General features: G+C 36.6%; 1 protein-coding gene across 1 annotated transcript in view; it reads right to left on the reverse strand.

Moving 5' to 3' along the window:
- The window catches only part of MRPS9 (mitochondrial ribosomal protein S9), a 113,152-nt gene that overhangs the window by 67,896 nt on the left and 22,573 nt on the right, over positions 1-22,683 (reverse strand). The window contains exon 2 of the mRNA XM_007501177.3: positions 9,675-9,854. Within this exon, the coding sequence (XP_007501239.1) occupies positions 9,675-9,854 (180 nt within the window). The remainder of the gene's footprint in view (positions 1-9,674; positions 9,855-22,683) is intronic.

Genomic DNA, 22,683 nt, shown 5'->3' on the forward strand with positions numbered 1-22,683 from the left:
CCTGACAAACTCCACTCTAGTTGCCTTTCAGGACTTTAACTTCTGTTCCCTCAGAGACCTTGGCTAAACAGGTTTGATACAATTAGTTTCTTTCTTCCTGGGGAGAGGAATGCCACTTCCTACCCCCCAACTTCAAGTCTCTCTCTAAATGTGATGGAGTCAGTCACTTGTTCTTATTAAAACTGTTTTATTCTAAGGAAACAAGGCAAGGGATAGGGCAGATGAATTTAGGAATGAGGCAAAAGGAAAGAGGGAGCAAGGGATCCCTAGAATAATTGAAACTCCTTCTCCCAAAAGTCTAGCAGATCAGGCTTTGCTAGTATCTCTGACAAGAAACCCCAAATGCAGTAGTCATGAAGAGATGGACATGACTCAGATGACTGAACAACAATGACAACAGCCTTCAAAAAGTCAAATTATGTTCATTATGCTAAGGACTTATGTGGGTGCTACTTCCAATGACCCACATCAAGGCTGTGTGAATTGTCTTGCAGTTAGCTAAACAATGGAATTTAACAAATGAGAAAGACAAAAAAGAATGTTGTCTAGTATCCCAACCATGCTAATCTCATGATTCAAAGAAGCTACTAATTCTGAGGAAAAAGAGAATAAAAGAGAACCCTTCCAGGTCCTACCATAATTTCCTATAAAAGTTTAATAGATGTAAACCAATTGTCAAAATCAGGGGGTACAAAGGATCCAGAATCAGTATGAAGCAACAAATCACTTAAATCTCCCTAAACAGTAAAGACACAGGAGAAACAAGGAAACACCAGTTCACAATAGAAACTTATCTGCAAAACAGAATATGGTGAAAAATTATAGTGTCACCTGAGAAAACAATGAAAAGTGAAAGGATGAACAAACCTGCATCAAGTGTGAGGCCCAGTTAGATTAGATCATATAAAGATAATTCAGAGATGAAAGTGCAAAGACAACATGCAAACAGAAAAAAGGAAACATTCTTTCACCTTGTCTAAATGGATCTTTTCCCCAACTTAAAATGAAAATATGATAAAAGAAAAATAGGGCTTTCACAAATGATAATCTTTAGCAGTCCAGAACATCAGAGACATAAAATTAACTAAAAGGTTTAAAGAATAAAAGATATCTCTTTGTTTCTAAAAAGCATTTGATTTGGTAGAACAAAATATCACCTTGAAGGTTTCTCCAAAAATGTCTCACATGTATATGTTAACACTACACAAGTCTCCATTACAAAAGCAACAGATAAAATTAATTATAATATTCTCAATATCAAGTTTTGACACAGAGACATTTTTACTCACCAAAACTGTCTGCCATTTCATGGAGGATATTCAAAGTTGTGAATCTAAAACTGCTCAGACTGTACCTTAGAAGATTTGGTTAAGCAAATGTCCCTATTGTAACAATGGAGGTACTTGATCAGGAATGTATTGAGAACTTTTAAAATTACTCCACCCTACTCAGACAGTGCCTTAGGGGAAGATAAAGTTGTAAACTCCTGATTGAACAATGAAAGTCCCTAACTCATAGTAAAGCTAGAACCTTAAGCTAGCTCTATTTTTAGACCTAATACAAAAAGGTGCTAAGTACCTAAAAAGGTTAAATTAATCACTAAAAGGTCAAGCAACTTAAAAAAGGCAAGCTTAACAAAAGAGGTATGAAGTAGTGGTCAAAAGAGGTGTGAAGTAGTGGTAGTCTCTTGGTGACCGAGAATGACAATTGTCTTTGTGCATTATCATCTATTGATGTACCCTCATGTGGCTTTAAAGTCCAAAGACTGAGGCGCAAAGTTTGTGGCACATGGGGCACGGGATGCCAGTTGTTACGGGAGGTGTGGCTGTGGCCTGGTGTCGGCGTTCATGCGCAGTGGCAAGACGACAACGTCATTCATCTTCAAAGGTGGTGGCGGCATGGTTAATGTGGGTTCGCCAGCTGCTTCTGACAGAGGCAGCGAGTTCTAGTTGCTTTGGTGTAATGCCAGCCCACTTTAAGTTTGACTTTAGTTGATCCTTGAATCTTTTCTTTGGTCGGCCTTGTTTCCTGAGTCCAGCTGACAGTTCACCATAGAATACCTGTCTTGGTATTCGCTGTGGGTCCATGCGGATGACGTGTCCAGACCATCGTAGCTGGGTTTGAAGGACCATGACTTCGATGCTGGTGGAGTTGGCTCTGTCGAGGACTTCCTGATTGGTGATTCGATCCTGTCATCGGATCCTCATGATTGACCGAAGGGAGCGTTGGTGGAATTGCTCCAACTGCTTCAGGTGCTTCCGGTACAGTGTCCACGTCTCGCAACCATACAGGAGCAAGCTGAGGACCACTGTATTATACACTTTGAGCTTTGTCGTAGTGCTTACACCTCTGTGTTGGAGGACTTTGCAGCACAGCCACCTGAGTGCCTGGCTGGCCTTTTGGATCCTGGCATTGATCTCGTGGTCTAGGGACCCATCGTTGGCAATGGTGCTGCCCAGTGTAAACCTTAAGATTTCCCAGACCCTACTTTATGGGATTGGATTGGGACCACTCCCCATTTGGGCAGTGAACTCTACTTAAAGCAGGAACGTGAGAATTCTACTTTGCCTACTTGGGTCTGCCCTGGGGGAAGATAGAGTTGTGAACTCTTTCCTGAACAATGAGAAGTACTTGAACCCATACTTTTCTTAAGCTGGGTACCTAAAGGTCAAGCAACTTGTGAATTTACAAGGAACAAAGAACTGGAAAACTTACTTAGAGCTTTCCTGGTGTGAATTACTCAAAAATCCACACCTTCTTAGGTGTGGACTAAGAATGGGAGGTCCTTTAGAAACATCTACAGTGATTGGTAGATGTAAGGACTTAGGGGAGGTGACATAGGAGATTTTGCCCTTAAAAATAAGAGCTCAGAAAAGAGCTGGGAAGTCATTCTGAAACATTCAGATTGGAGAGACTCATTCTGAGGAGACTGATTCTGAAACATTCAGATGGAGGAGGGAGCTGGTGAAAGCAGCTGAGATGCTGCTGGCCTGGTGTCATTAGAAATCCTTACTTAGACAAATCTTATGGTGAGTTATAAAAAACTGACTGATTTCTCTTTTAAGACTCAGGTCTAGGCCATATTGGCTTGAGGCCCTTCATACTTATTTCTTTCTTACTCTCCCTCTATTTGATTACTCATTGTATTGTTAATTAAAATCTCTATAAAACCCAATTGACTTGGGTATTTGAATAATTGGGAATATTTCCCTGGCGACCACCTTATATTTGATTTTTAAACCCAAGACACTGTAGTGAAACATATTTCTACGGTCAAACTTACTCACCCTCTCTTATATCTATCACAATTTATATCTTCCACCATTTTAATCACAACAGTTTAAAACCTCAACCATTTTAAATCTCACACCAGGTACTTGAAAGTGTTGACGTTAGAAAGCTGTGTGCCGTCAATTGTAATGCACGGCTGGTTGGCTTCCCTGGTGCAGGTTGGAACAGCACCTCTGTTTTTCTGAGGCTGATAGTCGGGCCAAACAGTTTTGTTGCGGTAGAGAACCTGTCCACAATGGTTTGGAGATGATTTTCTTGGTGGGCCATGAGAGCACAGTCATCTGCGAAGAGAGCTTCCAGGATGAGTCTCTCTATTGTCTTTGTTTTTGCAGTCAGGAGGCAAAGGTCGAACAGTGAGCCATCCAGTCGGTATTGATGTAGATGCCCAGATCTAGATCCATCACAGCATGTCGTAATACTTGGGTGAAAAATAGGTTGAATAGCACCGGAGCAAGGACGCAGCCTTGTTTCACGCCATTGGAAATGTTGAAGAGGTCGGAAGTCTCTCCACTAGATAGGACTTCCCCTGTCATGTTGACATGAAAGATCTGGATCAGTTTGAAGAATTTTGCTGGGCAACCGAGCTTGCTGAGGATCACCCACAATGCGTCCCTGTTCACTGTGTCGAACGCCTTTGTCAGGTCTATGAAGACAAATTAGAGACTTAGGTTCTGCTCAAGGCATTTTTCCTGCATTTGCCTCACCGTGAAGACCATGTCGATGGTGCTACGATCTGGTCGGAAACCACATTGTGATTCAGGCAGGTTCTGCTCTGAAACAGATGACAGGAGTCTGTTGAGTATAACACGGGCGAGGATCTTTCCGGCAGTGGAGAGTAGTGAGATGCCTCTGTAGTTGTCACAGGCTGTTCGTGAGCCTTTGTTCTTGTATAGGGCTACGATGGAGGCATCTCTGAGTTCCGGGGGCATGTCTTCCTCTTCCCATATGCTGGTCAGCACTATGTGGAATGCCTGGAGCACCTTTCCATTTAAGGCCTTGTACACCTCGGTTGGGATCCTGTCTTTACCGGGTGCCTTGCCTGCACTCATTTGTTTAATGGCTTTTTGAACTCTATTGAAGGAGGGACGTCAAGTTGTTCAATGGTGCAGTTTTGGGGGATCTGGTCAAGGGCGCTTTGGTCGACTGAAGAGGATCGGTTGAAAAGCTGACTGAAGTGTTCTTTCCACCTGTTGCTGATGGTGTGAAGTACTCAGAAGATATCTACCCAGAGAAGGTGAGAACTAAAGAGTGGTGAGAACTAAGAATGGGCAACCCTGGGAAAAAGCGTTTACTATGATTGGTAGATGTGAAAATTTAGGGGAGGTGACATAAGAGAAAATTCTCTTTAAAAAGGAGGTCAATTGAATTCAGTGGGGACTCTGAACTCAGTTCAGGAGTTCAGTGGAGGACTGGAGCTTGCTTGAGACGATCTTGTGGTGAGTGATAAAGACTGACTCGCTCTCCCTTAGGCTCAGGCCTAGGCCCTTTCTACTATTTTCTCTTTCTCTCTCTCTCGCTCCTTCCCTTAATTCCTTCATTTATATTAATTAAAATCTCCATAAAACCCAGCTGACTTAGGTATTTTCAAATTTGGGAATTTCCCATGGCAACCACTTAATTTAATCAAGACATTAAAAATTATCTTTACAGTTTGGCCGAAACCTTTACAGTTTTGGCAATTCAGTCTTTGGCAATTCACAGTGGCAAACCACATTTTCACGGTTACAAAGTCCAAATCAAAGAGAGGTTACCTATAAAAGTAAGGTTCTTCAAACTCTCATATGTTGTTTCAAGCTCTGAAATAAGAGTCTACTTAATGAAATTTACACTCACGTAAGAGAGCATGTGCAACAATAAAAACTAGGAAGAAAAGTGGAAGAAAAATGCAAATTGCCTAGACTAGATATACAGAAGGAAAGACAGCCCAGTGAGTTGGCCCATTAATATATCTTGAGCATGCATGTGGATTGTAAACTGGGTCCAGAAGATAATAAGAAAAAAGAGGATAGGATTTCAGTTTGGGGAAATCATTCTGTTTTCAACTATCCCAATCCACTTCCTGAAACAAAAACACTTCTTTTTAACATCAACATCCTTCTAGTGATGCAATACGGTTCTTAATGTTAGAATACACATAATCTACAAAGAATCAAAATTTTAGGTGGCCTAAAACACCATGAATAAATGTGTGGAGGACAAAAGTAGGATTATTTCTCAGTCATTTCAGCTGGGTCCAACTCTTTGTGATCCCATTTAGAGTTTTCTTGGTAAAGATAGTGGAATGGTTTGCCATTTCCTTCTCCAATTAATTTTACAGATGATTGAATTGAGACAAACAGTGTTAAGTGACTTGCCCAGGGTCACATAGCTAGAGGACAGATTTGAACTTAAGTCTTCCTGACTCCAGGCCTATGTTCAATCTATTGTGTCAACTAGCTCCCCTGTAAGTATCATCAGTAGAGGATAAAACAGGCTCAGCCTTAAAGATAGAACAGAAAAACATAACCTATTAAGCTCAATTTTCTCATCATACAGATGAGGCCAAGAAAGAAAATTTGCATAAGGTCACATAGATAGTAACTAGGAATCAATTTCAACCCAAGAATTTTACAGTTTGTATGAAAGAAATTTATGTATATTTATAATTATGATAGCATCTAGGAGATGTATGATCAGAAAAGGGAGGCATGTTGGTCATACTGCAAGACTAAAAAATAGCAGATGGATATCCAAGACCTGTGGGGAGTGGAGAAGAAAGAATACTACCATGTGGGGTGGAATACTCATATTGGATTCATGGACAGACACGAAAAAGAATCATACAGGAAGAGAAGATATGAACAGGCCACAAATTCGACCAATGGGAAAAGTATCCAATTTGAAATTATAGAACCCTGAAATAAATACAAGTAAATTCATGGTATAATCAAGGAAATTCATAAATGTTTTAAAGTACTATACTATTTCTTCCTTCTATGCTCCCACAAATTGACTAGAAGATTTACAAGCAACATTATACTTACTTCAAAGACAAAATCAACAATCAATAATGATTGTGGTTAGTGTTTTGTTCATTACAAATTGTACTAATAACAAGAATATATACAATATTTATATATTATAAGGTCAAGTGAAACATGTCAAGTTAAATAAGCCAATAAATATAACGACAAGTTAGCATTTAAATTTTCCAGTTACTTTTTTTTGCTGAGTATGTCATTATGGATTCATCACTAAACACAAGAGACTTACAAATATATGTATATTTGTACTTACTTATATGCCTACAAATATATATGTATATATATTTGTCAAAATACAAAAAATTATTTCTTTCCTATTCTATGCAGCTTTGTGGTATGGTAGACAGTAGTAGTCAGAAAGACTTCGGATTATGCCTCATAAAAAATACTTATTAGTTGTATAATCTTGGGCCAACTGCCTAACATATTGTCTTCCTTCAGTTTTTTAAATTGCAAAAGGAAGATAATAATAGCACTTACTTTTCAACTGTGTGAAGATCAAATGAAATAATATATTTAAAGCACTTTGCAAGTCTTAAAGTGCTTTATAAGTGTCAGTCATTATTATCTCAATACACTGCTACCAATGAGCATATTATGTCTAGGAAACATTTCTAATTTGAGAGGCAAAACATTGTCTTTTATATTTAATCTTGACTGAATAAACACTAACTTCCATTGGTTAGTGACCCTATAATATAGAATAGTTATTATTTTTCTTAGTAAAGTATAGAAGAATTTCTGGAAAACTTAGACTAAATCCTTAATCTAGTTTTGCTTCAATTTATTTCAAAGTTTATTTTTAAAAAGTACTTTAGCATAAAAATATTTACAAATATTATTTTTACTGATGCTTCTAGTTATCATTAGCTAGTAAGCTAGCTACAATGGAGACTGTTGGAGTTGGATTCAGGAAAATCTAATTTCAAATCCTGCCAGAGACATTCACTTAGCTATGTGGCCTTGGGTAAATCACTTAATCCCTCTCAACCTCAGTTTCTCATTTGTACAACAGGGATAACAATAGCTCTTATCTCATAAGATTGCAATGAGGATCAAATAAGTTAACATATGTTAAGCCCTCTGAAGACCTTAAAATGACAAATAAATGCTTGCTAGCTATTATTATTTTTATTTAAGGAATTAAGTTGTATGAGAAAACTAGCTTCTAAAAAATTTCATAAAATAATAAGTTCAGTCTGGACCAACTTGTTAACTCTACATTCTAATTAATTCTTATATAGTTCATATTCTAATTATGTATAAAAACCACTAAGTAGCTTTCTTAAAATGCCCAAATCCTTTTTTAACATTCATGTTGATTCTACAAAAAAGACATCCTTAATGTCTTGGAAAATTTTGATCTACTAAAAAACTAGACAAAAAATACTCTGCTAAAATAATGCTATGATAATGCTCTCTCCCTTAAGATCACTTGAATTTGCCCTGTGTAGTTTGGAAAATGAAAAGCTAAAGAAATGATATGCCCATGAACTCCCATTCCTTATTTCTCTCAATATTCTGAGAAGTTAGTTTATCAAAATTCAAAATAAATAAACAGAATTTTTAAAAAATTTGGATGGCTCTTTGTGGTGGCCAAAAATTGGAAAATGAGGGGATGCCCATCAATTGGGGAATGGCTGAACAAATTGTGGTATATGTTGGTGATGGAATACTATTGTGCTTAAAGGAATAATAAAGTGGAGGATTTCCATGTGAACTGGAACAACCTCCAGGAAGTGATGCAGAGCGAGAGGAGCAGAACCAGGAGAACATTGTACACAGAGACAAACACACTGTGGTATAATCGAATATAATGGACTTCTCCATTAGTGGTGGTGTAATGTCCCTGCACAATCTGCAGGGATCAAGGAGAAAAAAACACTATCCAAAAGCAGAGGACAAACTGAGGGAATAGAAACACCGAGGAAAAGCAACTGCCTGACTACAATGGCTGAGGGGACATGACAGAGGAAAGACTCGGAGCGAACACTCTGATGCAAATACTAACAACATGGCAATGGGTTCAAGTCAAGAACACATATGATACCAGTGGAATCACGCATCGGCCACGGGGGGTGGGAGGGAGGAAAAGAAAATGATCTTTGTCTTTAATGAAAAATGCATGGAAATGATCAAATAAAATACTATAAAATTAAAAAAAAAAGAAAAAAAAATTTGGATGGCTTAAAAAACCCTTTTCAAAATTATATCTTAATGTGAGCTCCTTCTCTTTAAAACCCATCAGGCTCAATTTATTTTTGAGTATAGATTTGAACTGGTACTTGTTACTTATTGTTACTATCTATAACTAAAAATTAGCAATGAAACTGTAAGATGTAACCAGTTAAGATATTTTCTTTCTAACATTCATGAAGAGGGCATATCACCCTAAACAAACAATTAGCATGTGATTACTACAATCCCTCCATTCCTCTCCCACAAAAAAGCAGCTACTAATCCTACAATCCCAACTCAGCTAGGCTTCAAAGCATGAAGGGAAAAACCTATATACTAAGATTCTCTTTTGGACAACATGAAAATAATTAAGATATATAAAAAAGAGAATCATGTCCTACCAAATACCTTTAATACTGATGAAGATTAGATTTTTGTAATAAGATTCTTATATCCAATTATAAATTATTCATAACATTTAAGAATAAGATTATGTGGATGTTAGAGCTGACATTTTTATCAGAGAAAGCTAAATAGTTTTTAGTTAAATTGAACTACTCCAGTTATCTCAGGTTACTTAGCAATCAAATATCACAAACAATTATTCATAGTTCTTCAAAAATTTAACACTAGAGTAATAATACTTTAATGAGTCTGGATATAGGAGAATTAGAACTAAAATCCAGGCCAATTCTCAAATCACTGGACCTTTTTTAACAATGCAGGTATATATTAAAGACACTTAACATACCAAATCAAGGTTTATTTACAGGACTTCTCATAAATCTGGCATTTTCATTATAACCTGATATATCATCTTGCAAGAAAATATAACCTAACTATGTATAACAAAGAAACATTAACCCATAATTTAATATTATAAACACTCACATTAACATGTAATTTTGAAACATTATTTATGATCAGTAAAAACTAAGTTACATGTAATAAAAAACACAAGGCAATCCTGTAGTATGATGCCTGACCTAATAGTCTGACCTAAATGTCTGACCTAGTAGTAGTAGTATTATCTCTATTCAAAGCCATATTTCCTTCTTGAGAAGCATAAATAATATTTTTCGTTCATCTATTAATTTGATTAAAATTTAGAGATCTGAAGGGCTCATGTTAAAAGGAATATGCTTTTCAAAATTATTTCCCTCACAGAATAATTGTACTTACATCAATATCTTCTTGGGAAAAAGTTTCTGGATCTTCTCCCATCATGTTGGCTAAATGTCTCTTTCCTATGTTGAATTCTTCAATCTGTTTTTTAATAAAAGCCACTGTGTATTCATTACGTCCTGAAGTTGCAACATTTTTCTTCTGTGTTGGACTGGTGGAATGTAGTAACCTTAATAACTAACCAAAAAAAAAAATTTAAAGTTATTCTTGCAAGTAAAGCATACATCATCTCTAAATAAAAGAGCTTACAAAGGGAAAGAAGAAAGGTTTGTATGTAATAGGACTGAAGCAAAGAACTGATTAACAAACTTGCTGAGGTTTCTTTTTCCCTCAAAACATTCTAAAACATACTATTACAAATAGTATTTTGAATCTACTACATGCATCTATATTTTTATCAAATATGAACACAATAAAATACAAGTTTACTAAAGAAATAATACAAAATAAGTATATAGACATAAAATGTCAAGTATAAGTTATTATAAAGCAAAGCCAGTCTATAAACAAGCATTTATTAATATGTAGGAGGCCAGTATCACTGGAAGGTACAGTGTGTCTACTGTGCTTCCTGACAGTCATACAATGGCCCCACAAGAGGCACTAGTGAAAAGTTCCCCTCTACACCTCATTAGTCTCTTGCACAGACACCTCAAAGCTGAGCACTTCAGAAAGGTAAACCAGTTGGTTCTATCATGGCTCTGCCAGATGGAGTTCATATCATTTCTTGGTGACTGTCCCCAATACCCAAATGATCTAGACACCTAACAGCAAGAATATAGAAGACCAGGAGTCAAAGCAAGACCATGAAGGGCCAGAAGGTGCAAAGGATGGATGTTGCTGACCCCAGTATGGTATCAGATCTCAAAGTTTACTCCAGTCAGAGAAAAAGTATGTGGCTGTGGATGGCACTATGTCCCTAGATGAGCCTTAGAACGAGTGATCCATGGCATTGCTTTCAATCAGGCTACAAGGAGACTTACGAGGTGGAGTCAAGATGGCGGCATAGAGGCAGCAAATGTTCAGTCCTCTGAAAACCTTTCCTTACTGATTGCAAACTAAATGCTCCTAGGGGACTGAAAATCAAACCTAACAACAAGACAGAGCCAAGGAACCCTCCTGCTGGACTCAATTTAAAAGGTGTGCTCCCAAAAGCCGGAATTTGAGAACACTTGGGTTTAAGGGGAAGGAAGAAGGAAGGTCCCGGGACCCCTCCCCCACCTAGAGCACTAAGCTTCCAGCAGCAGCTGGAACCTCTGGGTGGGCAAAGGTGCTGGTTTGGAGGGAGTACTTTGTGGGCAAAGCTGTGCCAGGCTCAGAGCATCCAACACAGGCAGTGGGGATGCAGATAGAGGAGAAACACAGAGGGCAGAGCGGGAGGCACAGTTGCAGCAGGGGAGACACTCCATATTTCAACCCACCCCCCTTCCAAGGTTTTGGTCCCAGGGCACATCCAGCAACCCAGCCAGACTTAATCCCATCAAAGCCTCCAGAGGGCAGAGAAGTTCAAGTTCCAACACCCCTCCCCCACAGACTGCCCTGAGAGATTTACTGACAAATCTCCAAGGGTGAAGGAGGAAAGAAAAGCCCAAAACCACAAAAAAGAGAGGAGCAAGAGGAGCTCAGGCAACAGCAGGGAGTAAAGAAGGAGTGAATATGAGCAAACAACAGGAAAAGAAAAAAGAAATTACAATCGACAGCTTCTAAACAGGCAATGAACAAAGAGCAAATGAAACAGAGAAGGATGAGAGAATTCTAGGCAAAAAAACCTGAAAACCCAGGAAATTAGATATAGGCTCTGGAAGAACTCAAAATACAATTTAAAACACAATTAAGAGACTGAAGACAACTTTAAAAGCAAGATAAGTCATCTAGAAACAGAAAAGAGTGTCTTGAAAGCCAAAATTAATCAGCTTGATAATGAGGCAAAGGAAATGAAAGAGGAGGCAAAGAAGATGAAAGATGACCTCCAAAGAAAATCAGACCAGAAGGAGAAGGATGACCAAAAAGCCAGGGATGAAATCCAGTCTTTATGAACTAGAATACAACAAATTAGAAGCAAGTGACTTCACAAGGCAACAGGACACTATAAAACAAAAATCAAAAGAATGAAAAAAATGAAGAAAATATGAAGCACCTCATTCACAAAACAGATTTAGAAAATCCTTCCAGGAGAGACAACTTAAGAATCATTGGTCTACCAGAAGACCATAACAAAAGAAAAAGCCTGGACATAATACCACAAGAAATTATCCAAGAAAACTGCCCGATATTCTAGGACAAGAGGGAAAATGGAGATGGAAAGAATAGACAGATCACCTCCTGTACTTATCCCCAACTGACAACACCCAGGAATGTTCTAGCCAAATTCAAGAACTCTCAGACCAAGGAAAAAATATTACAAGCTGCTAAGAAGTCATTCAGATACCATGGAACCACAGTGAGGATAACACAGGATCTGGCTGCATCTACACTGAAGGACCAAAAGGCATGGGATATGATATTCCGGAAAGCAAGGGAATTAGGTCTACAACCAAGAATCAACTACCCAGCAAAACTGACTATATTCTTACAGGGGAAAGTATGGTCATTTAACAAAATAGAAGAATTCCAAGAATTTGTAAAGAAAAAGACCACACCTGAACAGAAAATTTGATGCCCAAGCATAGAACTCAAGAGAATCATCAAAAGGTAATTAAAAAAGAGGGAAAAAAAACAAACAAACAAAACAACTTTTTTCCTAAGAGACCCAATAAGTTAAAATGATATGTATCCCTATAAGAAAAGAGGTCATTGGTAACTTTTAAAAATTATTATTATCACCAGGGCAGCTAGAAGAATTACACTTAGAGGGAACAATGACAAACTGTATAGGATGAAATGACAAGACATAAATATGTATATAGATATATATGCATGAATACATATGTATGTGTGTGTGTATATATATATACACACACAACTAGAGCTAAGAAAAAAGTTAATGCTAAAAGAAATGGGAAAAGAAACAAAAGGAGGCAAATTTATATGTCACAAAAAAGCTCATGGCAGGAGGGAGAACATCAATATATCAGAAGGGTAAAGAGTTTGGAGATAGGAAATACTCAACTCTTATGTGCATTGAAATTGACTCAGAGGGGGAAGAACAATCCAATCCATTGTGGCAGAGAATTGATTTGCACCCTATAGTGAAGTAGAAGAGTAACAAACATACTGGTGGGGAGGGAAGCAGTACAAGGGAGGGAGAGGGTGAGGGGGTAGTTTAAAAAGACTGTAAAGAAAATAAGGGGAGAATAAGAAGGGAGGGGGTAGAAAGGGAAGTAAAATAAGGGTGGGAAGAGGGAACCAATTAAAAACAAAACATTGGTGTAGAAGGAAATAGTGAAAGAAGAAAAGGCAGGACTAGGAGTAGAAATCAAAATGCTGGGAAATCCACAGCTGATAATCATAACTTTGAATGTAAATAGAATGAACTCACCCATAAAAAGCAAGCGAATAGCAGAGTGGATTAGAATCCGAAACCCTACCATATGCTGTCTACAAGAAACACACATAGAAAGAGTCACAAAATGCAAAATAAATCATTTGGACTACATCACTAGTAGTAGTCTCTCGGTAACCGAGGATGACGATTGTGCATTTTCATCTATGATAGATGAGTGTGCACAAAGAAACTTGTGCGTGAAGGAGATTTAAGTGGAAAAGTCGATGCACAGAGACAGTCCCACTCTCTCGGCTTTGGAAGCCTGAGTCCAGTGGCACGAAAAGTCGTTACACCTGGAGACTTCCTCAGCCGCATTGGACTACATCAAATTAAAAAGCTTTTGTACAAACAGAACCAATGTAACCAAAATCAGAAGGAAAGCAACAAATTGGGAAACAATCCTCATAAAAACCTCAGACAAAGGTTTAATTATTCAAATTTACAAAGAGCTAAATCAATTGTACAAAAAATCAAGCCATTCTCCAATTGATAAATCGGCAAGGGACATGGATAGGCAGTTTTCAGATAAAGAAATCAAAACTATTAATAAGCACATGAAGAAGTGTTCTCAATCTCTTATAATCAGAGAGATGCAAATTAAAACAACTCTGAGGTATCACCTCACACCTCGCAGATTGGCCAACATGACAGCAAAGGAAAGTCATGAATGCTGGAGGGGATGTAGCAAAGTAGGGACATTAATTCACTGCTGGTGGGGTTGTGAATTGATCCAACCATTCTGGAGGGAAATTTGGAACTATGCTCAAAGGGCGATAAAAGACTGTCTGCTCTATGATCCAGCCATAGCACTGCTGGGTTTGTACCCCAAAGAGATAATAAGGAAAAAGACTTATACAAGAATATTCATAGCTGCACTCTTTGTGGTGGCCAAAAATTAGAAAATGAGGGGATGCCCATCAATTGGGGAATGGCTGAACAAATTGTGGTATATGTTGGTGATGGAATACTATTGTGCTCAAAGGAATAATAAAGTGGACGAATTCCATGGAGACTGGAAGTGATGCAGAGTGAAAGGAGCAGAACCAGGAAAACATTGTACACAGAGACAAACACACTGTGGTACAATCGAACATAATGGACTTCTCCATTAGTGTCAATGCAATGTCCCTGAACAATCTGCAGGGATCTAGGAGAAAAAACACTATCCACAAGCAGAGGACAAACTGTGGAAGTAAAAACACTGACGAAAACCAACTGCTAGACTACAGGGGTTGAGGGGATATGACTGAGGAAAGACTCTAAATGAACACTCTGGTGCAAACACCAACAACATGGAAATGGGTTCGAATCAAGAACACTTGTGATATCCAATGGAATCACGCGTCGGCTATGGGATAGGTGGGGGGGGGGGAGAAAATGATCTTTGTCTCCAATGAATAATGCTCGGAAATGACCAAATAAATAATGTTAAAAGAAAAAGAAAAAAACACACACGAGGAAGGTAGATACGCATAGGGTGAAAGTAAGAGAATGGAGCCAAATATATTGGGCATCAACTAATAAAATGAAGGCAGGAGTTGCAATCATGATATCTGACAAAGCCAAAGTAAAAATAGATCTAGTTAAAAGAGATAGGGAAGGTAATTACATCCTGATAAAAGGCAGTATAGACAATGAGGAAATATCAGTACTCAACATGTATGCACCAAATGGCATAGCATCCAAATTTCTAAAGGAGGAAGTAGAGGAGCTCAAGGATGAAATAGACAGAAAAACTATACTACTGGGAGACCTGAACCTTCCTCAATCAGGCAACAAGCCACCTGATTTTGAGTCAAAGCAGGTATTTGATATTGGTCCCCTAATGGGTATGGTTCTTTTCATCCACATGGTAGCCCCAGGGCACGTGCTTATCTTTATCAAAGGGCAAGAATAACTTCTACCTCCAAGTTATGACCAAGGTCCTTCTATAGAGACTGGAGAACCAAGGTAGATTACTTGTAGGTTAAATAGCAGGACACATAGGCCTTTGTAGGATGAAAAGGAGGTGCTATCTTTAATTGAAAAAAACTCTACAAATCATGTACCTAATCTTCATGAGGGGAGAGGTGGCAGCATCCCACTGAAGATAAACTATCCCATTTATAGAATGATTTGGGGGCAGACATGGTGCTGAAACAGTATTGAAGCTTCTAAGGCAAAGTGGAGAGGATATGGAGATAGGTGGAGTTACTGGAATGCCAGACCTATTGAGTTCAGCCATGTTTCTACCTATACACAACAAGGTTGCCATCATGCCTATGGCAGTCATTGTAAGTCTGGCCCAACCACATTTTTGGATGCTGTGTTCTTTGCTTAAGCTATAAAACTCTAGATGACAAAGAACTTCACTGACAGTAACTATGAGGAATAGAACTGGTCACCCTGTTTGGTTTTAATCCAGCACATATCCATCAGTGTAAAGAACATGTGAGTATTTGAGCACTATAAGGCACCTTTAACCTTTATTCTAAAAGGTAATGCTGTGGTCCTAGAAGACAAAGACCCTGTTAACTGATTTCTTCAATATGACATAATGGAGATGATATGAGAATCAGGAAGACTTGGACTTCGCAAGTGGGACACTAGCCAAGTTAGCCAACCTCTTAATTCTTTTAGCAGCTAAGATTGTAGGTGGTAAAGGTAGCTGCTTACTTTGGTAGAGAAAGTTCCTTACCAGAAGCTCTTTAAAAAATCAGAGCTGGTAAAGACAAAACAAAACAAAATAGAATAGAATAATGAATGAATAACAAGAAGACTATGCTGATATGCCATCATTCACAATGTGTTTTTTCTTAATTATTTATGACTTGTCCTTTGTCACTTTTGGTTTCTTTTTCTGGTGACATGTTTTGTTTGGAACTTCATTTTTCTTGCTTATGACTTTAAGTATTATCTTTGGTTCTTCTATGGACAGGCTCTGTTGAGGGAAGTTTAAAAAGTTAACAATTAAATAATGTTCTTGTATTTCTCAAAATTTCCCCCATTTGACAATGAAAGAACACTGTACAAGGAAATGAAAGAACTGAGTTTTAGTTATAGCTCCAGTATTTACTAGAAACAAGGGAAATATATTCTAATAAATAATAATAAAAATAGGTTCAAATTTAGCTTGATAATGAATTACAAGAGCTTCCTATTTGCCTGATAGGATAAGGGAGTTACTCAACTAAATATAAAGATGATTTCTTATTATTAGCAATTAGATTCAACATACTAGTTTCCACAATATGAGCTTTCACATCATTTAAAAATATCAGTAATTCTATTAAGACTAGCTGCTGCTGATACCTTTGTGCAATGGCACTGAAAATTTCTCCCCAAGGCACTAATACTTTACCTTTGACAAAGTGGTTATAGAACCAGAAAAAAATACATTCAAATGACATTCAGTTGTCATTCTTTAGCCTGGTACCACGAGAAAATATTCTTCTCCTCATCTTTTTGGCTTTTAAAAAATATTTTAAATTGATTTAAATTCATTTGTCATTACAGCTAAACAGAAAGGAAAAAGGATGGAAGATTTGCAAATGAAATATAAGGAATTAATGCTATTTTCATACTATTATGTGATTTGGAGAATTCTTTGATCTAGCAAACTGCAATTTTTCTTTTAAAACTGAGCATTCATATCTTTTAACCACTTAAGGATTTGGAGATTCAAAGGAACGGCTTTGGCCATCTAATTTCAATTAATTGTCTATATATCTTAGATCAGATTCTTATCAGAAACATTTTACGTAGAAATTTCCCCCAAATGCTTGCCTTCTAATTCTAATTGCATTAATTTTGTTTATACAAAAGTTTTTCAATTTCATGCAGCTATTTGAACATTATTTTCTAATTCTGTCTTTGAATAGAACATTTCTAACAGAACAAATCACTAAACACAATGGAGTGACTCAATTTATTTACTCTGAAACAAACATGTAACCTTTCAGTATGTATTACAAAGCAATTGTAATTCCATAGATATCTAAAATATAAAGATTAAGATATAAGTACTGTGGCTTATTGGGATGTTTCTTCTTAGGAAAGCCCAAGAATACAGCTCTTTTTTAATATTTTAGTTTTTCAAACAACATATTTAATTTCTATACTTTCTACAATGGTTTTTAAATGGTTAAGACTACAAAAAGCTAATGCTATGCTACCATTTCAAAGTACAAATACTACAAAATGATTAGTAGAAATTTCTACCATTACATAAACTCATTGTGAGTAGGGATTATTTCATTCTTTAGTATTTATATCTCTCCTACTTGGCATTTACTTTAATTAACAAAGTAATTAAATTATTAAAACTTATTAAAGTACTAAATATATGATTTAATAAATGTTAAATTATTGAAATAATTAAATAAATATCCAAAAAACTGATATTCCATTGTTATGAGAGTCAATATACTCTTCTGATTCTGACATTTGGGAAAGAGAAGAAATGGATATATCCAGAACAACCAGAACTGTAAAGTAGGAAGAATACCTACTGGAGTCCTCCACTATATGACCCGAACTAGTTTTTTTTTACCTCACAAGTACTGAAAACTTTCTTTAAATTATATGCTGATACAATTTTAAATGACTGTTTTTTGACATCTTGCGGTCTATGTTCTCTCCCATTTTCCATCTCCTCTACACTCCCTGAGATGGGAGGTAATATGACATGTTATATCATGTGTTATCACACAATACATATTTCCATGTTTGCCATGTTATGAAAGAAGACAAAAAAACTCATGAAGGAAATAAAGTGAAAAATGGTGTGATTCAATCTGTATTCAGACTCTCAGTTCCCTCAATAGTGGCAGATAGTTTTTTCACTGTAAGTTTCTTGGAATTGTCTTTGATTTGCTGATAAAAGTTAGGGTCTTCACTGTTGATCATAGTTCATTATTGTTGTTACTATGTATAACATTCTAGTTCTGCTGAAAACTTTCTAAAAAATCACTTCCAGGGTGTCTTAAGTACAAAAAGCTAAGAGAAGTTCTAGTTCTTCCCTGATGCTTCACCTAGAAAACTGTTGATTTAACTCAGGTGAATGCACTAGATATCGCTGAACACCTTTTCCCTACTATAGCTAAATAAATATCCTTTTATTGTCACATTCCATAAGTATTTTTATTGCAATATAGAAACTAAACTGCCAAAATCATACTTTTCCCAGAATTGTATCCTTACTGAATATATTTTCCATAATATTGCTAAGTAAACTCTGTTAACTTTCAGATGGTTAATGGATGTCTCCTGGTTCTCTTTTCTTTCATTCAAATAAATCCATAAGTGTCTTTCCATGTTCTAATTCCTTGTATCCACTGTTTCTAATAGCACTCCTCTCCCCTATCTCCATCAGCTTCCTTTTATTCATGGTCTTCTCCCATTAGAATGTAAGCTCCTTGAGGGCATGGCTTGGCTTTTATTTTCATGGTATTTATATTTCCAGCTTTTAGCACCTTCCCTTCTATACAGTAAGCACATAAAGCTTGTTGCTTTGTCTTCCTCTTTTCTAAGCCATTGAAATGTCTACTTGATGTTTTCTGGAATACATATAATACTATTCCAATTTGTATCTAATGACTTTAATTCAGCAATCATTGTTATCTCATGAACACACTGTAATTAATATTTCACTTTCTAATACAAGTTCCTATAAAAGAATTATATCCTGTTAGTTAAAAATAGTTCACATTTATGTGGCATTATAAGATTTACCAAGAATTTTACTCATGACAATCTGTATGTTTTGTAGTGTTAATAAAAGTATAAATATGAATAGATATTGAAATACTGATTGTCATTGTAAGAAATAGGATAAGAAAAATCATATTTTGAAAAACATCAGTCAAAGAAGGAATTGGTATTCCAGTATTATGACTGATGGAAAGAAAAATATCATTCTATGATTCACATTGGATATGTTTCTTATTATATTAATACAAACACGTCAGATTTTATTTAAAAATATTTTAGAGAAGAAAATTCTCTGAATTTAAGGGGGACATTCTCATTTTGTTACTTTATTCTGTCATTTGCAAAAAAATAAAATTAAAGTTAATTAACCCATGGCTATCTGATTATCCTTAAGTTTCCTAAGGACGGGTCATAGCATTAGTAAGAGGAGTTCTGTTGGTAGTATAATCCTAAATTGAATGAACAAAATATAGTCACTAAAGAAAAAAAGAACTGCTTTAAATCATGAGTAATTTTCATCTTAAAGCTGTATCCAAGTATAACAAAGTAATTCTCACAAAAGAAAATTATTGAAAAGTTTTGACAGTTTTAACATTTAATTTTACACATGTACTATATGAAATAATCTATCTTTGGGAAAAATATGCTTTAAATTTCTTTTAATAAAGACAGCTGTGCATAATTGTTTAACAACATGATACTGAACATTCATAATATTTATTAAAAACATCACATTGCTGAGTCAAAAAGTCATTAAATATACTTATACAATGCTAAGAATAGTACTAGAGAAAAAAGATTCACACAAAGATAATATTTAGGCTAAAAAGGTTGTCACTTTAAGTCTAAACTAGGTATCTGCTCTGAATCTTGGAAAAAAATGAATTTTTAGTTAGCATTAAGAAGAATTTGATTTTTTGTTGTTGTTGTTGTTGTTTTAACTAGAAAACAACTCTTACCCTGCCCATGCTGTTGTTTCTAGTTACAACTAAAAACACACGATTTGAGACAATTCTTCAAGACAATTCTTATAGAATACTATGGATACGACTAGACAGGTTTGGATTTTTTCTTTTTGCAAAGATAATCAGTGGGTTAGACAGCTATAATTTCAATCAAGCAGTCTGCCAAAGAAACAGAAGCTTCAGTGGCAGAGCAGTAATGTCCCAATTTTGGCCAAATGCCAATTTTATACACTACTTTATTTATCCTGAGGCACTATTAAGTAAGCCTCTTTTCAGTTTAATTACACTACTGACTGAACTCAGATGAAGCAATGCACTGACAATTAAAATGATTTTTAACAAAATTTGTTTTAAAAGTCTAAGACTAAGGGAAAGGGTAAAGATCAAGGGCAGAGAATACAGGGAGAGAGAAAAATGTAAATTTAATTCTTATTCTGGGAAAAGTGATCACTGTAGCCTACTTAAAATTAAATAGCTCCATTTTAATTTTTACTCAGTAAAATTCACTTCTTTGAAATTTTAAGAAAAAATAAATATGATAGGGAAAAATAAACAAGAGGAAAAACTGAATGAATATAAAATAGTAGATGAAAAGATATAGTGTTTAAGTGTTTACAAAACTAACAATACCATATAGCAAGCAAAAGTTCTATAAGTGTTACATAAAAGTAATTGTCTTGTCATTTTTCATTTCACAAATATGCCTGGAACCTTGTGTCTTGGCACTAGTGGAGATATAAAAGATATGGACTTGCTCTTACATGTGTAGAGATTCATCGAGAAAACAAGACTAGATACTACAAATAAAACAATAGCATATAATATAATATGGCAAATTGGGAGGAAAGGGAGTATAACAAAGAATGCTTGATTTCAATAAAGAAGAGCCTGGTAAATTCTGTCTCTAACCATTATAAGTTAAATGACTGTTGTCTCAGTTTTCTCATCTGCAAAAAGGAAGATAACAATAGCTGGCTTTAAGGTCTGTTAAGTGCTTCACAAATGTGAGGTCACAAGATCAAATAAGATAATGTATTAAAATATTTTGCAAACTTGCTGATGCTACATAAATGCCAGTTGGTATTTCAATTCTTAAGACCAGAGAGAGAGAGAATGGAGTATTATCTAGATAGGGACCCCTTTCTCCCTCTTTCCCTCCTGAACCCCAATTTATCCTCCATTCTGCCTTGTCCCTTATCCTGGTCTCTCCTGAAATAAACCTGTCCTTAGGACCCAGAATTGACTCAAGCTTCATTGAAAGGCAGCCCAAGCTGAGGGGAGAGAGAAGTGCCCTCTCTCTTGTTGTAGAGACTTGAAGAGAGAGAGGTTTTGTAGGACAGGCCAAGATGCAGGAAACAAGCTGGGGACCTGACCTGCCTGTCAATCAAGGAGAAGGTTCCAGGAGGAATGTTCCCAGGAGAGGCAGTTGGGGGTCTGGCTTGAGAGAGAAGAAGCAGGAACTTGAATTTTTGATGATGACTGGTTTTGGGAGTTGAAGCTGACCAGGGGAGAAACTGGAACTCTGGTTTTGTTTCTCTGAGAGTTGAACCTGACTGAAAGGGAAGAAGCTGAGAACTGATCCCAGTTAGCTTCTGTCCACTGGGTAAAGAACCCTTGTAGGGCTGAGTTGGCTTTGGGCTTTTTGGTCAAGGGGAAACCTCTGCTCTCTCTGAGATTTGACTGACCAAGAGTTGGAGGAAAGCCAAGCTGAAGGAGAGACTTTTCTTGGTGGCTTTGTGAAAAAGAAAGTAAACAGTTGTCCTCCATCCATCTCTTTGTCTCTCTGTCACAGTTTGTGACAAGACTGATTATTTCCATAGCCCTCCTAAATTCTCCTTGTAGTGTAGGGAAACCCTCATCCCTCTTACCTCAGTTTCCCATCCTGTCACCTTTACTGAGAACCCCTTACTGAGAAAGAAAACTAGAGTATTTTATAGTTCACTCAGGGGGGAGGGAGGAAGCTAAAAGGCTTCCAGAAGTGGGTAGTTAAGGGAGGGAGTAAAGGAGGAAGAGGGAGGAGGAGGTTAGGAAATAGATTGATCCATCAGTTATCAGTAGGGATCAGTAGGCAAACCCCAGAGCATTCCCCTGTAGCAGTATCCCGTGTGGCTCCATCTCTCCCTATCTCTGTAGTACCTCTACCTCCACTGTAACTAAGTACCATCAGGTGTGTCCCAATACCAGCAGCTGTTCTCTATTCACAAGCCGGAGCATTCAGTCATTGCAACAAGTAATAGTGTCTTGGATACGGTCAATTTGGTTTTTTTCTTTCCTTTTTTTAATTAGACTGACTAGTACTTTGTCTATTTTATTTGTTTTTTCAAAGTACCAACTTCTAGTCTTATTTATTAAATCAATAGTTCTTTGACTTTCAATTTTATTAATTTCTCCTATGATTTTTAGGATTTAGTCTTCATTTGAGGATTTTTAATTTGTTCACTTTCTAGTTTTCTAATTTCCATGCCCAATTCATTGACCTCTACCCTTCTTAATTTGTTTATATATGAACTCAAGGATATAAATATCCCCCCTGAGTACTGCTTTGGCTGCATCCCATAGGTTTTGAAAGGATGTCTCACCATTGTCATTTTCTTCAATGAAGTTATTGTTTCTACAATTTGTTCTTTTTTTTAAAATTTTATAGTATTTTATTTGATCATTTCCATGCATTATTCATTAAAGACACAGATCATTTTCTTTTCCTCCCTCCCACCCCCCATAGCCGACGCGTGATTCCACTGGGTATCACATGTGTTCTTGATTCGAACCCATTGCCATGTTGTTAATATTTGCATTAGAGTGTTCGTTTAGAGTCTCTCCTTTGTCATGTCCCCTCAGCCACTGAAGTCAGGCAGTTGCTTTTCCT

This window comes from Monodelphis domestica, chromosome 8 (genome assembly GCF_027887165.1).
Source record: "Monodelphis domestica isolate mMonDom1 chromosome 8, mMonDom1.pri, whole genome shotgun sequence".
Classification (NCBI taxonomy): Eukaryota; Metazoa; Chordata; class Mammalia; order Didelphimorphia; family Didelphidae; genus Monodelphis; species Monodelphis domestica.